Below are 16,761 nucleotides of genomic sequence, written 5' to 3'. Positions count from 1 at the left end.
TTGTTGTTGTTGTTGTTTTTAAAATATATTTTTATTTATTTGCAAGCACAGAGGTACAGACAGAGAGAGAGAGAGGCTCCTTCATTCTTCAGAGGACCCCATATAGCCACTTCTGAGTGATTCAGGTCTGAGTTCCTGGGGTCACCAGGCTCTTTCCACACCCCAAAATTCGGCCTTTTGGAAACTGAGAGGGGGCTAGCCTGGAACTCTCGTACTAGCCCCACTGGGGGGTAGACTCCCCAGTACTTTCTGCCTCTGTCCCTCCCCAACATTGTCAACCATGATGCCCCTTTTTCCAAAATACAATAGAATAACAAACATAAAACAACCAGTCGTGGTGGCACATGCCTTTAATCCCAGCACTGGAAGGCAGAGGCAGGAGGATGGCCATGAGTTTAAGGCTAGCTAGCCTGACACAACTAGTGAATTCCAGGTCAGCCTGGACTAGAGCAAGACAGTACCTCAAAAAACTAAACCCAAACAACAACAACAAAACCCCAAACCAAACAAACCCAAAATCCAACCAGGCAGAGTCCTGAGGGCTTGGAGTTGCATACATTTTTTTTTTTTTAATGGAAATAAATCAGCCTCTCGGTATTGCTTTTACATACAGAACTATGGAAATCAAGTATTCACACCACTCACACTTTCAAAAATAGATTTCTGGCCAGAGCAGCAACATGCCTTTCCAGTATGTGGCCTAGCAGTTCTGCCAACCTGGTGAGGTCAAGCCCCGCCCTGGGCTACTGGCATGTCCCTCGGCTTCTGAGGGACTCCCTGAAAACAGTGACTTAGACCAGTCTCGCGCAGAGCCTAGCCTAGCTTAAGGCTCAACCAGGATTGCAGGGCCCTGGGGTCAGGGGCTTGTGCGTCTCTCGCTGCATCCCGCATCCGGCTCGCCGTGTCCTCTTCGGAGGTTAAGTGAGGGAGGCAGGTGCAGTCGGGGAGTGCAGGGCTCCTACAAACAGTGGACTGTCACCAGCCAAGGCCGGGACGTCTGAGTGCTGAGTGGTGGGAGAGGTCTTTGGGTTCCCATGGCCTTCCCCCTCGGGCGGGGCCAGCTGCCTTCCTTGCCTTGGCACTTGGTCTCCATCTCTTCTTGCACACTTTTGGGATGAGACAGGACTCTGTCTGTTGGCATGAAGCTTTCGAGGGCAGCAAGCCTAGCAAGAAGACAAAGGGTTGTTATTAACAGGAGGCCGCGATGCTGCCGCCACACCGCTGGCCTGGCGAGCCTCCACCGGGCTCAGGCGGGGCGTGGAAGCCTTGCTCTATCCCATCAGCTCCAGGAACCCCTGAAAGCCCCCGGCTCAGGCTGGGGATGTTTGCTATAATTAGAAAAAAAAAAATCTTCTTGAGAAAGGATCTTAGGTAGCCCAGGCTGTCTTGGACTTCTGATGAACCTGATCCCCCACATCCGGTTTATGCAATTCTGGGGTAGAACCTCAGGGTTTTACCCACTTTGCTATATCCCTGCTCCTCTATAATTTTTATTACAAGTTCTTCTTTTAAAATTTTTACTTTATTTATTACACACACATGGAGTGGGGAGGTGAAAAAAAGAGAGAACAGGCATGCCAGGGCCTCCAGCCACTGCAAATGAATGCCAGATGTGTGCACGGCCTTGTGCATCTGTCTTATGTGGGTTCTGGGGAATCGAAACTGGGTCGCTAGATTTTGCAGGCAAGCACCTTAACTGCTAAGCCATCTCTCCAGGCCTGATTTCAAGTACTTTATAATGCGTTTGCCTCACTTCTGAGACTCTGGAGAGTCACAGCAACTTTCCATGGGAAGAGGGAAGCCCTGGTAACGGGGAGGGAAGGGGATACTGAGGCTGGAGGAGTGCAGCCACATGGGAGGGTCACACAGGGGCTGCTGAGTGTCTTGGGGCTCCAGGAAGCTAAGTAAGCTCTGAGCAGTGGGCAGGGCTTGGCAGCACCTCCCACTTGCCAGGAAAGTGCTGTGCCTACAGGAAGGCTCTCACCATGGCCAGGCAACTCAGCAGCCTGCTTGGCTCCTGGTCCCTTGGTACATCATCGGAATGGCACAGTCCCTGGGCAGGTCCTCTTCCCATCCCCTTCTCCCAGACGCAGTGAGCCCCGGTGTCTCTGTAACATCCCGTGTACGTGGTTCACCCCCCCACACACATACAGCTCTGTAAGCCCCCCTTGTTTGGAGGCTTGTCTTTGCAGGCTCAGACTCCTCCTTCTACAGACTTCACTGAGCATCAAATATAATTGTGAGAGCCAGGTATGAAGGTGCACACCGGTCACGGCAGCACTTGGAGGGTGGCGAATCAAGAGTTCAAGGCCAGACTCAGCAACAGATTGAGTCCGAGGCTAGACTGGGGTATGTGAGACCATCTCAAAAAACAAGCAGACAAAAACCCAGCACGTCAGAATGTTAGGTGAATCACACAGGGTGCTCAGTAGGGTGCTGTTGACCTTGGGGCAGGGCCATTCATGGATGTGGGGCTGTTTCCAGCACCGCGTGCTCAGAAGCAGACCTGGCCTCCAACCAGCAGATGCCGGTAGCACCGCCAGTCACTGAAGGCTGACACTGTCCCCTCCCCCTTTTAAGGGTTCACCTAAGCAGAACCATCTCCACAGACAACTATGCTTCTCCCCATTTCACAGGCTGGCAAACACAGGCCCGGGGACGCCGGGTGACCTGCCTACAGCTGCACCAGTGCACGAGGCCGAGCTGACCGTGGACTGGTGGCAAGGAGGGGAAGGACGGCAACTAGGCCAGTCACGACACCCGCCGCTCCTGTACGTCACAGGCCTGGCGCAGAGCCACGGCAGCCTCGCCCCTTCCCTCCACTCCCACGCCCCAGTCCCCGGCCTTGCAGCTCCACAGGGCCTGCCTGCGGTCCAGGCTGTAAGCACGGCAGCAGCAACGCCTCCTGCAGCAGCTGTTCCCCACTGGGCACAGCCAGCGAGGGGCACACCAGTATCTCAGCTCCCGATGACCCATCCTGCACCCACTCTTACTCCCTGAGTTGGCTACTTGGCTTACTTCTCACACTCCACCAGGAGCCCCTGGGACCTCTTCCCAAAGAAATACTTTGCACTTGAATCCTGGCTCATGTGGTAATGTCTACCTCCCAACAAGCCCATCAGTTAGATGCTGTTGTGAGCCCACAAGCCCAGAGAGGGGAAGATACCCGTCAAAAGATAGTTAGCTGAAAAGGCACCAAAGCCTGACTGGGTGAGGTAACACAGGCCTGTGATCCCAGCACTGGGGAGGCTGAGGCCAGACGATGGCAAGTTTGAGGCCAGGTTGGACTACTGAGTGAGTGCTGAGTGAGTTCAAGGCCCAGTTGGGCTATACAGTGAGGGATCCTGTCTCACAAAACAAAACCGGGTGTGGGGGGGGGAGGGGGTGTGGTTCAGTGGGTAAAGGGCTTGCTATGCCAGCAAGAGGACCTGAGCTTGGAACACCAGGACATACATAAAAGTAAAAGCCACGCATGGTTGTGTGTGCCTGCAATCCCAGCTCTGGGGAGGTGGAGCTGGGGTGATCTCCAGGGCTTGCCGACTAGCTAGTCCATCTGCACCAGTGAGGCCGGTTCAGTGTGAGTCCCAGTCTCAGAAAACAAGGTGGAGGGCTGGAGAGATTGCTCAGTGGTTAAGGCTTTGGCCCACAAAGCCAAAGGACCCAGGCTCGGTTCCCCAGTACCCACGTAAGGCCAGATACATGGATACATGAATGTGGAGTTCCTTTGCAGTGGCTGGAGGCCCTGGCGCACCCATTCTCTATCTGCCTCTTTCTCTCTCAAATAAATATTTTTGAAAAGTAAGGAGGACAGCTGGAGAGATGGCTTAGAGATTAAGGCCTTGGCTGTGAAGACTAAGGACCCAAGTTTGACTCTCTAGAACCTACGTAAGCCAGATGCACAAGGTGGGGCATGCTCACAAGGTGGCACACACATCTGGAGCTCCTTTGCAATGGCTCATGCCCTGGCGTGCCAATTCTCTCTCTCTCAAATCAAAATACGGTGGAGAGTAACAGAGGAAGATCAACTTCAACCTCTAATCTGCACGTGCGTGTGCACACGAGAATGTTCTCTACATGCACGTACACCACACACGTGAAAAAAAAAACCCAAACAAACAAGCAAACAAAACCTAAAGTAACCAGGCGTGATGGCACACGCCTTTAATCCCAGCACGTGGGTGGCTGAGGTAGGAGGGTCACTGTGAGTCCAAGGTCATCTTGGAGTTATAGAGTGAGTTTCAGGTCAGCCTGAGCTAGAGTGAGACACTGCCTCAAAAAACCAAAGCAAACAAACAAACAAAACAAAACAAAAACCCCAACATTGCCAGTGCCTGGCTCTGGCGCTCAACTCCATGGCCTTTTCCACTTGAGGTTTTTTACTTTCTGTAGTGCTGGGAAGTGAACCCAAGGCCACACCACATACTACTGAGCCACATCTCCGGTCCCGGGTTGAGATTTTAAACATCACATACCCGGAACATCCTGTGTGCTGGACCCCAGGTACACTGCTGAGCACAGGTACTGAGTGGCTCGGGAGCATGGTAGACGCCCAGTGATAGGGCAAGAGCACGGGCACAGAGGGAGACGGGCATCAGGCACAAGCTGCATGGGAGGGACATGGTGGTCCAGAAGGTCCCATGGTTTGGAACAGGGCCAAGATGAGGTCCTGTAGGAAGTGGGACCAATTGGGCCAAGTTTCTCCTGCCTTCTGCCGGACTATCTGCCAAAAGCCACCCGGGAACATGTCCTACCGCTGCTCAGGAACTTCCCGAGCTCCCGCCGACCCCACAGGCAGCACCCCACGCTCAGCCCCCCCCCACCTCCTCACAGAAACTGCGGGAAGCAGAGGCTGCAGCCAGAGCATTGGAGGGAGGGCTTGGCCCCTAGGAAGGCATTCTGAGGCTCCTCCTCCAGCTCCCCAGTGCCTACTTGCTGCTGACTTCTCCCCTGGGGGTGTGGTGGTGAGAGCCATGGTATCTAGGAATCTTCAGGATTGTTTACCAACATTCACCATTGTGGGTGCCCACAGAGGGCACACCCAGGCCCAGGGAGGAGACACTGGTGAAGCTTCAAACCCAGTCAGTCCTTGTGACTGCGGTCCCAACAGCTGCCAGCGTAGCTGTGCTCATTGCTGAGGCCCTGGTGTGCCATTTCTCTCTCTCTCTAAAATAAAAAAAAAAAAAGAAATACAAAAGGAGTGGAGAGATGGCTTAGTGGTTAAGGCACTTATCTTGTAAGCCAGAGGGATCCAGGTTCAATACCCTAGGACCCACAAAAGCCAGATGAACAAGGGGGCACATGCATCTGCAGTTCGTTTACAGTGGCTGGAAACTCTGGTGTGCCCATTCTTTCTCTCTCTCACTCTCTACCCCTTTCCCTCTCAAATAAATAAAAATTAAAAAAAAAAAACAATGAAAGGAAAAAGAAACAAAGGGACAGGAGAGATGGCTCAGCAGTTAAGTGCACTCCTCTGCACAAACATGAGGGCCTGAAACCATCGGAGTTTGAACTTCCAGAACCCATACAAACAGGTGGGTGTGGCCATGTCTGCCTGTGATCCCAGGCCTGCAAAGGAATGTGGAGATCAAGGAGTCACTAAGGCTTGTGAACATCAGGAAGCTCTGGCATCAGTAAGAGAAGCAATGGAGCAGGACACCCCAGGCCAGCACCCCCACCACAGATAAGTGCATGGGGCACCATAAGGACACACACACACACACAGAGGAGGAGAGAGAGAGAGAGAGAGAGAGAGAGAGAGAGAGAGAGAGAGAGAGAGGGAAGAAGAAGCAGGGCATGACTCCACCTAGTACCTCTTTAGACAGGTGGTCTCCACTGGGGTTTGGCTCTGAAACTATGGCTCTTGTGCCTTTGGGGGTAGAGACTGGTGGCCCTGTTCTGGACATGATGAATGGGATTCTTTCTGCCATTCAGTCACCCCACCCTCCTCTGGGACAGCCACAGTAAACGCTGGAGTTGGCCTGTCTGAGCCATTCTTGCCGTGCCTATCCCTAGCTGTGTGACCTCAGGCAAGTTACCTCCTGTCTCTAGGTTGACTTCCCCATCTGGACGTGAGCCGACGATGCACACCTCCTTGGGCTGTTTATGTTCGTCTTGGCCAAGTGTCTGGCAACATCCAGCCCTCCCTGCCCCACGCTTGAAACCAACCCCTCAGTGGCGTAAGGCCTTAGCTCTTTTCCAGACACCCAGCTTTCTAGGAACCCACTGTGTATCCCTCTTTCTCCACATACCACAGGACCAAAAATGCACATCCTGTCTGGGGTCAACCCTGATCTGCAGCCATCCCATCCCAGTATGGTGGCAGACAAAGACCTTCTCCTCTGCTCCCAGGCGAAGATGCAGGAGAGGAGAAGCTGCTGGTCTCCACGTGGGGCCCCAAGGCAAGCCGGTGTCACAGAGAAACAGTGGATCCATGCTGGCTGTGTGTGAAAGCTCGCCGGCTGTGCGAAGATGCTCTGTCCCCAGTGTGCCTGTAGCTGTCCCTGTCTCTACGGTCTCACACAGCATCCCGAGTGTAGGCCATTATTCACTTAGCACAGGCTAAGTATTCCCTATCCGGAATGCGTGGACCAGAAGTGAGTCAGATTTTGGATTCTGGAATATTTGCATATCATATGAGAGGTATCTTGGGAAAATGACCCAAGTCTAAAAATAAGATTCCTTTATTTCCATAAACAGGTGTTTATGATCACAGCCTGGAGGTGATCTCATGCCGTGCTTTTAGCGTGTCTGCATTCCAACTGCCACACGTCACGCCAAATCAGGTGTGGAATTTTCCACCTGTGGCCTCATGCCAATGCCCAAAAGGTCTTGGAATTTGGAGCACATTTTTTCCCCACCTCTTTTCTTTTTGCAACTGGGCCTCATTATATAGCCCAGGCTGGCCTTGAACACTTGGTTTCTGCCTTAGCCTCACCGATGCCTGAATTACAGGTGTGTGTCACTTACCCGAGCCTAACAGTGGTTTTGTTGTTGTTTTGGGGTTACCCTAAGTAGGCCTCAGCCTCTTGAGTGCTTGGATAATCACCTCACCCAGCTGTTTTTATTTTTAAAACATATTATTTGTTTATTTATTATTACAGAGACAGAGAGAATGGGTACACAGCCTCTAGCCAGTGCAAATTCCAGACATGTGCATCACCATGTGCATCTGGCTTACATGGGTTCTAGGGAATTGAACCTGGGTCCTTAGGCTTCATAGGCAAGTGCCTTAATCACTAAACCATCTCTCCAGCTCTATTTTTATTTTTATTTTTAAAAGAAAGAGAGAGAATGAGAGGAAGAATGAAAGAGAGAGAGAATTGGCATGCCAGGGCCTCAGCAATGCCATTGAACCTAGTTACCTAGTGGGCATCAGTGACCTTGTGCTTACCTCACCTTTGTGCATCTGGCTTATGTGGGATCTGGAGAAAGATGGAACCTGAGTCCTTAGGTTTCGCAGTCAAGTGCCTTAACCACTCAGCCATCTCTCCAGCTCCCACCCAGCTATTTTAAAGGGAACATTTCTGTCACTACTATCAAAAACAAAAGACCAGCACCACTTGTCATAAACCACTAAGACGACACCACTAAGGTGGCCCAATGCCCCTCGCCTGGGGCTGGCAAAAAAGAAAAAATAGGAAGGCCAGGGGCACTTGGCTACATCTCAGGATGCCAGCAGTTCCGCACCTCACTTCTGAAGCACTGGATGAGTGTGGGTGGCGAGGAGGCCCAACATGACCGCCTCATAGCTGGGCATCTGAGATGAGTCACTGAACCGCCTAAAACCTCAGGTTCCTTCCTCATGTAATGAGCCTTGCCCAGCCAGCGTCACAAGGTGATGCTCAGGGGAAGCTATGCAGGGATGGGAGAGGCACTTATTTTTAACCATCCAGCTGGGAAGGAATCCTAGGAATGAAGCTTCCCCTTGGGACTTGGGATGACAGCAGCATCACTTGGGATTCACTGCGTACCAACAATCACCACCCTTGGGCTGTTTCCCAGGTTAGCCACAGACATTCCCTCCTGCATAGTGGCCTTCAGAAAAGCAAGGGCCCCTGAGGAAAGGGGGCAGGGTTTGGGGATAGCCACCCCCCGTACCTAACACAATGCATGCACCATTAATGTATGCCGAGTTGGAACAAGCTGGAGACAGGTACTATTGTTCCTCTCTTACAGAGAAGAAAACTGAGGCTTGTGGAGACGGTGCCATCGGTCTGAGGTGCTGGGAGCTGGGACCTTAAGCCAAGTGCGTGTGACTTGCAGACACTATAGGAAACAATTTTAGGGGCTGCACGGAACTGTCCAGAGACATCATGCACCAACAGTGATAAAGCGGACTGCTTTGTGGTTCTTGGTCAAGTGCCTTGCGACTTTGAGAAGCTCTGGTTTGGTATTGGCGCTTCTTGTTCCCGGATGGCTGCTAATCAATCTCTCAATAGAGAACCGGCTGCAGGCCCGGCTGTTAGCAGGCTTTGCTACTTACTGGGCCAGAAGTAATGACTATGGTGTTTACTTTTTAACTACGCCAGGAGAGCAACACAAGCACTTGTTTTGAAAATATTTACTTATTTATTTTCAGGCTGGAGAGATGGTTCGGCAGTTCTGACGCTTGCCCATAAAACCGAGCGACTGGAGTTCAATCCCCTAGTATCCATGTGAAGCCAGATGCACAAAGGGGCACATGCTTCTGGAATCTGTTTGCAGCGGCTGGTGGCCCTGATGTGCCCATTCTCTCTTTCTCTCTGCCAGGCACGGTGGCACACACCTTTAATCCCAGCATTCAGAGGCTGAAGTCGGAGGATCACTGTGAATTTGTGGCCAGCCTGGACCACACAGTGAATTGCAGATCAGCTTGGGCTAGAGTGATACCCTACTTTGAAAAACAAAATGAAACGAAACGAAACAAAACAAAACAAAACAAAAAACGTTTTTATTTATCTGAGAGAGAGAGGCAGGGGAGGGAGGGAAGGAGGGGAGAATGGATGCAACAAGGCTTTGCCATAGCAAATGAACTCCAGATGCGTGTGCCACTTTGTGCATCTGGCTTTACGTGGGTACATCAGGCTTTGCAAGCAAGTGCCTTTAACCACTGAGACATCTCTCCAGCCCTAAGTGTTCACTTTAAAGAAAAGCTACACAGGCTGGGGCAGCAGCTCATGGTCCTGCATGTGCTTGTCTGTGGGACGTACGAGGTTGACTTCCCAGCACCATCAAAAACAATTTAGAGGCTGGAGAGATGGTTTAGCAGTTAAGCGCTTGCCTGTGAACCCTAAGGACCCTGGTTCGAGGCTCAATTCCCCAGGATCCACGTTAGCCAGATGCAGAAGGGGGCACATGCGTCTGGAGTTTGTTTGCAGTGGCCGGAGGCCCTGGTGTGCCCATTCTCTCTGTCTGTCGCTCCCAAATAAATAAATAAACATAAAAAAAATTAGAGCTGGGGCTCTCTAGGTGAAGTGCTTGCCATGTATGCCTGAGGACTAGAATTTGGATCCCCAACACCAATGTACCTGGTGGATGGGAGTAATAGGCCCCCTGTAATCCCCCCGCGCTCAGGAGGTGGAAACGCGACTCTCGGGGAGAGCTGGTGAGCTAGTCTAGCTGAGCTGGTAAGCTCTGGGTTCAAGTGAGACCATTCCTCAGTAACCAAGGCACAGCGTTAAGTGAAAAGACATCCAATGCCAACCTCTGGCCTACGTGTGCTCACCACACACAGGCACCCACACATGCACCAGTATCTATGCACCCCCCAAATAATCTAAGTCCATAGGAAGAAAAGTAGGTTTCTACACGTGTAGCACTAAAACCAGTGTTATTCAACTTAAATGATAAAGGGAAAAGCAGTAACTTGATAGGGAAGAGGCCTGGCCGACACTGCCCGAGTCAAGCAACTGACGTGAACAGAACCAGCGAGGGACAGACGGCACATGCTTCCCACAAGCCGTACCAAGGACACACTCTTTCCTGGTTTCCGGCCAAGAACACATCACCCCAAGCTGAGACAGTTCACCAATTGCCAGACTGTCCCCTTCAAAAGTGCCAATGTCACCAAGATCCAGACTGGAGCCATTCCAGACGGAGGAAGGCTTGTGGCCAATGCGAGGGGTTGGGGTCCTGAGTCCTACCTCTCCCCCCTTCATTGGCAAGGGACATCCCTGGAACAGAGGATACAACCGGAATAAAGCTACAGACCAGCATGCTCACGGACTGCATCCCTGCTCAGTCTGCTGATGTTAGCCAGGCATGGTGGTGTGTGCTGTGGAGGGTTGAATGAGGTGTTCCCCAGAGCTTCATGTGTTCTGAATACTTGGTCCCTAGTCAGCAGCAATTTGAGAAAGTTGCAGTGCCCTTGGGAGGTGGAGCCTTGCTGGAAGAGGAATGTTGCAGGGGAGGCCTTAGGAGCCCAGCTCCGACCCCAGTGTTTATCCAACTTCCTTCCTCCCCGCTGATCTGTGACAATGTGAGCCAGCTTCTGCTCGTGCTGGGCCTTCCCTGCCATGACAAGACTGAAGGCCAAAATAAACCCTTTGCTTTCATGAGCTGCTTCTAGTCAGGTGTTTTGTCACAGCAACCAGAAGGCAACCGCTGCAACGCCTGTCACCTCGGCATTGGGGAGGGGGATGCAGGAGGGTTAGCAGCTAAAGCTGGTCTTGGCTACATAAGACTGTGTCTCAAACAACACGCAAACAAGTACCAAAAACAAACGATTTGCTGTTACAGTACAAGTGTAGCTATTATATAAGTATATCCTCGTTCTAGGAAAATCCAGAGAAAAATATTGAGAAATGCAAAAGAACATAGCGGCTGCAACCCGCTTTCTACTCATTTAGAAAAGACTGCCCATGTGTGCATGTGTAGATGCACATGCATGCATGCATGCAGAGAGACGAGTGGGAGCTTGCCCCGTGTACTTAAGCAAAATGCCAGCTGCTGGTCTGGGTGAAGGATGCGTGCCTGAGCCTTCTTTACTCTTCCTGCAACTTTGCTGTAAGCATGAAATTACTTCAAAACTTCTAAAAAACTTTTTAGAGGAATTCAGAAAAAAAAAGGGGGGGGAAGAAATATGCAGATAAGAGAGACCTGGCAGAAGCTGAGAGTGGGCACTTGAGGGCCACGGGAGACCCTTGCAGAAGGCCCCAGTGCTCTCTGATGGCCACAGTGCCATGCAGGAGGTGTGGCTCACTTATTTGGTCTTGTTCTTTCCGCCCCTCACTTCCCCTCTCTGGGTACCACTGTCTTGTCCATTTCAGCCAGGTATGGGAGAATCACACCTGTAATCCCAACACTCAGGCAGGGAGGTAGGAGGATCATGAGACTGAGGGGTCGCCCGGCTCCACAACGTCTGTCCCCTTTACAGGGATGTTAGTTTCCCAAGGGCAGATGATGCTCTCGGAAGTTCCAAGGTGAAGGCAGCAGACTGGCCAGCAATGTGACAGAGAAGATGACAGAAGCCTTCCTGGTTTTGCTTTCACTAAGCAGACCCTACGGCTTGGAGGATGTGGTATCGACCTCGCCTCTTCCAGGCTTCCTTCTGGTCTGTGTTAACAAGGCAGTGGGGGCCCTGGCATCTCAGCTGCCCTGAGATATGTACCAGAGTCCTCTCTTGTTGAAAGGGGCAGTCGGCACGGCTGCACTCTGTGCCCAGGGCCCTTCTGGGTGAGCTCTTTGTCAGGAGCAGGGATGGACAGTCAGCCAGGCCTCGGAGTACTCCCTCCTCCCGACAACTGCAGCTCCTCTCTCGTACATGACAGCCTCAGTGTCCTGCCTGGTCTCCTGCTCCTGCCCCAAAGGCTGCCTGCAGGTCTCCCTCCCATGACTTGTATCTGATTGCATGTGTGTCCCTGTGGAAGCTGTGGGTTTCCAAGTTGGGCAGCAGGATGCTCACAGCGCAGGCCACAGACCGGCAAGGAGGGCCGAGGGCAGGGAGGTGGGGAGGAGCAGCAGACCTGCCTAGAAGTGAGACACATCGAGTGGGTCGCTCTCACTTGGCATCTGTACTGCCCCAGACTATGTGGACACTGGCGGCGGCATGCTCCGTTCTCCCCGTTTCTAGCCCAGGGACCCTTCCTCTCTACAGTCCCCAGGTCAGCAGGCACCTGCCGCGTTTGTCAGAATCAATCCAGCTAAGCTGCTCCTGCACCCCAATGACCCTGATGGGGACTGTCCTGGCTCCCAAGCCAGACGTGTGGCCTTCCCTCCTGGCAGGCAGGGAGCTGATCCTCTACTCTGTTAAGCAGTTAGTGAACACCCGAGGGAACTGCAGAGCCAGTTCCCCAGAGCTCTTGATCTGGTGCCCTGGAGACTATGAGCACAGGGAAAGGTCCCCAGGGCCTGGCTGGGAAGGAAGGCAGCATTGGAAGCCAGTGTGGGGAGAGCGCAGGGTGCTGTCCCTGTGCTCAGGGAGCCGGTCCTTCTGTTGGTGGTGGCATATGAATATTCATGCACAAGGCAGGTGCAGAGTTAGGCGCTAGCAAAGCCGGCGCAGTCCGGCTTCCCACTGTGTCTGCCTGTCAATCTCAGAGGCTGACTTTCACGTACCCTCGACTACAGAAAGGTCTAGCACTTTATCCTCCCATCAAGGCAGATTTTCATGATCCCTGTTTTATAGAAGACACAGAAGCGTGGGGAGGTTAAACAGCATGCCCAAGGTCATGGCTAGGTCTGTGATTTGAACCCAGGCCGCCTGGATGAAAGTTCATTGCTCTTCTTCAAGATTTATCTGATATGTGTGAGTACAGGCATGTGTGCAGAGAACAACTTCCAGGCCAGTCCTCCCTTCCATCAGGTTTAAGGCAGGGTCTCTTGTTCACCGCTCCTTTCCTGAGCTTCTGGGGAAACTCTCCCGTCTCCTCCTCACGTAGGCACACTAGGAATACAGAGGCCTGCCACAGCTTACAGCTTTGCCATGGGGCCTGGTGACCCAAACTCAGGAATTCGGCCTCGGGCACCAAGTGCTTTCACCTAAGCTGTCTCCCTGGCCCTGGGATCACTGCTCTTGACCCTGACCCTTGACTGCCTTGTCTGAGTGCTCAGCAAATGTATGAGGAACTGAATTATGTGGGTACACACAAGGGGAAGGCATGGGGGAGCAAAAGTGGAGTCCTTTTTCTGTTGAGATTCATTCTGGGCCTACCACCCGGCACTTCCTTGGCCCTCTGTGTTTCCTGGCCTGGCCTGGCTAGTGTAGAACACGCGTGCCCGTGACCACATGGGGGAACAAGGGAGACTTACACCACAGCCCCTCTGCCTTCGGAAAGGGTCTGGAGCTGAGGTTCAGTCAGGTTACTCTAGATCTCTGCTGATCAACCCTCCAGCAGCCTGGGGCTGGCCTTGCTGGCTCCCCAGTGGGGATTCGAGGCGATGGAGTGCTATGTGTGGCTTCGGCCAATCTCCAGTCTCACATAAAGCGTTTCCTACAATTCTCGTTCTTCCCTACCATCATTCAACTTGGGTCAGGTCCTGTCACTCTGAACAATTAGCAAGGGTGTTCCCAAGGATGCTGGTTTTTGTTGTTGTTTTTTGGAGAGAGAGAATGGGTGTACTAGGGCCTTCAGCCACTACAAACTCCAGATGCATGCGCCCTCTTGTGCACATGTGCAACATCGCACGCTTGTGTCACTGTGCAACTGGCTTATGTGGGACCTGGAGATTCGAACACGAGTTCTTAGGCTTTGCAAGCAAGCGCCTTAACCACTAAGCCATCTCTCCAGCCCAATGCTCGTGTTTTGTTGTTGCAAAACATGGCAAAGCATGTGTGCTTCAGTTTTCAGTTCAGAATTTGCCGGTGTCCCCTGTGGAAGTGAGATGTTTCTGTTAATGTGCTAAGATGATGAGATATGCTGTCTGAAAGTCACGCACTTGGCTTGGGGACAGAGATCACAAGGGCCTCGCCCACAGCCTGACAGAAGGACAAGTAGGACCAGTGTTTGTTGACTGACTGGGTGACTGAACATGCAGAGGACCTGGAACCCAGAGCGGTGTGTGATCTCTCCTTAAGACTCTGCAAGGATCTTGAAGTTCTGCCTCTGAAAATGTTCTCCGCCTGTTCCTATTTCTCCACCTTCACTGACCTGGTCTTGTCCAAGTTCCCGTCCTTTCAGGCTGGACAGCCAACAGCCTCCTTGGTAGCCTCCCTGCTTCCACACTTGCCCATTGAACCCATTCTGCCCGCAGCTGCCAGTTAGCTTTGCTAACTAAATGTGAGCTGGCCTGTGTCAGCCCTGCCTAGAACTTTCAATGGCTGTCTACTGCTCTTGGCTGTGGTGTCAAAGGCCCTATACAGTGGTCCCCCTGCCACTACTGACTTCTGGGCAGCTCTCTCTCTAGCCACTGTGGCCTCCTTTTGGTCCCCGGATGAGCCAACCCTCTCCCATCTCAAGGTCCCTCTGCTCCTCTTCATGTCTGGCTCCTTCTGTCAGCTCAGGGCTCAGCTCACACATCGTCTTCTCAGAGAAGTCTTTCAGACCCTCCAGTTAACGCAGCCTGTCCCTCTTCTTGCGTGGTGCTCACTCAACATAGAGCTGCTACCAGATAGATGCCAGGGGCTAAGAAAGCAGCCCTGAATACAATGGCAGAAGATGCCCGCAGGGCTCCTCAAAGCCTCACTGTGTGGTCTGTGAGCATCTATCTTCCTCACTGAGGGCCACCATGTCTAGGCCTCGGTCTGCCTCCCTCACTGAGCACCGAACAAACAGGCACTGGTTCAATGGAAGAATGGATGGCAGGCAGGTAGGCAGGCTGGAAGGAATGTGGAGCGGCTGGCACCCGCCCACCTTGCATTTGGCTCCTATGAAGAGCTCACAGAGCTCAAGTAAAGTGCTCTTCAAAATCGAAAAAAATCTCACTGTGACCTTATAGGGTGCTGCACTGTCCTCAAGCATGCCCTGCCCACCCTGCATCACACTCTGTAACAGACCGAATGTTCCTGCGCCCGCCGAATCCCACTATGGAAGTCCAGTTCCCACTGTGAGGGTGTTAGGAGGTGGGGCCCACAGGAAGTGATGAGGTCATGAGGTAGAGCCCCGGGTGAATGAGGTTAGTGCCCTCAGAAGAACCGTGAGGAAGAAATGTTTGTTGTTTGAGCCATCTGGCCGATGGCCCTCTGACACAGAACCCAAATCTGAGACACTCTGATTATGGGTATGTAGGCAAAGGCGGGCAAGGCAGGAGGGGTGCCCTCCTGCTTGGGCGGAGTGGCATCAGTGCCTGCCTTCCAAATGAGAGACTATGTCCAGCAGCTCAGCGTCCCCCTGTTCCCCTTCACTGTCAGTTAGGCTCTGTGCCCTGTGCGTCTCCAACATCACCCATCCACAGGGTGCAGCCAGGAAAGTCTTGCTCTCTGACTGTACCTGACAGCTGCCTGGCAGCCGGTCTGGCATGCATGTTCTCTCTCTCATCTAGCCCAGCTGCCTCTTTTCCTTTACTGGGTGATTTATGGCTAGCCTTATTCCTCCCTGGACTTTCCACTTGCCCCACTTCTAGCACACATCACGGACAGGAAACAAAGGTTCCTGGCAGAAATACTATCTTTTTGAACACCTCAGCACACTCATCAAGCCTGTGGTTCCTGTGCCATCCAAAAGCCCCTTGATGCTCTGCAAACACTGCAGACAAAGTCAGCTCTAGCTGCAACCCCCAGCTAGCCTGCACCCTACAGACGGCCTGTGAAACTGCGGAACTAATAAGCCATAAGCTGGGCACCCTGAAATCTGACTCCAAAACAGCAGCAGATGCAAGCCAAAAGGAAGTGCAGGGTTCTCTGCTGCTGGCTTCTCCTCTTGCAGCCTTGGCTCGCGGGCCCCTGAATTCACTCAGTCACCACCACAGAACAAACGTGATCAGCGCTTCCTCTGACAGCCCCAATTTCATCCTCTCAAGTAGTGAGAATTCCTTAACCTTCAAGGTCATCAAGATTGAGGCTGGGGGGGGTGGGGAAGGAGGGAACTGGCAGCCCTTCCTCAAACGGATTTGGGCGCTAAAGCTTTTTGCCCAAGTCATGGGGATAAAGTCCGTGGTTACCCCAAATGTAACTTAGGTCCTGGGTCCCTTTGTTTGGGGGAGCTTTACAGCCTCAGCTATTCCTGGCAGGAGGCGGGCAGAGGAATCAAGGGCTTGGGGGAAGGATATGTGTGTCTGACCTAAGGGGTCCCACCCTCTCACTCTCTTCCCCATCCTGTATCACTTACAGGCCTCCTCCTGGGGTCCCATCTCGGTCCGGGTGGTGCCCCCGAACTAGGACCGTTGGCATGATCTGGGCAGCTGGTCCAGGCCGAGGGTTAAGGTTGAGGCTCGTGGAGGAGAGAGGCGGGGAACAGAAGTGAAGAGCTTACTCCAAGTACCCATCGAAGACTTCGAGTTCCGAGTCAGCATCGTAGAGGCCAGAGCCGGGGTCGGAGAGTACGCCGAGGTCCACGAGCGCCTGGTCCAAGTCCTCGGGCAGGAAGACGAGGCCCACGTTGAGGACGATGTACTCCATGAGGAAGGCGTAGTAGAGGATCAGCACGTTGACGAAGAACAGGCCCACGTAGAACATAGAGGGCAGCAGCGGAGGCTGCACGTAGGAGACCAAGGGGCCCAGAGCGTCCAGATGGGCAGCGACCCGAGCACCGGGCATGCAGGGGGACGACCACGGCCCGGCGATCCCAGCGACCTCAGCCGCTGCGGCGCCCGGGCGGCCGGCGAGGGGGCAGCTCAGCAGCCATCCAGGGGAGCCCCGGACGGGGCGCCCGTCTCCACGGAGATGCGGCAGTACCCGAGGGCGCGCCT

General features: G+C 53.0%; 1 protein-coding gene across 1 annotated transcript; it reads right to left on the bottom strand.

The window, feature by feature from the left end:
- Window positions 1-531: 531 nt before the first annotated feature.
- Window positions 532-16,677, bottom strand: Dexi (Dexi homolog). Its single transcript, XM_004652259.2, has 2 exons — window positions 16,182-16,677; window positions 532-1,163 (listed from the first exon to the last, which is right to left on the bottom strand). The coding sequence occupies exon 1, from the start codon at window positions 16,607-16,609 to the stop codon at window positions 16,322-16,324; it is 288 nt and encodes a 95-aa protein (XP_004652316.1). The 5' UTR covers window positions 16,610-16,677; the 3' UTR covers window positions 532-1,163; window positions 16,182-16,321.
- Between the last annotated feature and the right edge of the window lie 84 nt (window positions 16,678-16,761).

This window comes from Jaculus jaculus, chromosome 11 (genome assembly GCF_020740685.1).
Source record: "Jaculus jaculus isolate mJacJac1 chromosome 11, mJacJac1.mat.Y.cur, whole genome shotgun sequence".
Taxonomy (NCBI): domain Eukaryota; kingdom Metazoa; phylum Chordata; class Mammalia; order Rodentia; family Dipodidae; genus Jaculus; species Jaculus jaculus.
The sequence above is the reverse complement of the archived record's forward strand: the minus strand, read 5'-3'. Positions and strand labels throughout refer to the sequence as shown.

What these genes read in the sequence shown, in the direction of transcription:
- Dexi (XM_004652259.2), bottom strand. Translation starts at nt 16,609, where the DNA reads ATGCCCGGTGCTCGGGTCGCTGCCCATCTGGACGCTCTGGGCCCCTTG.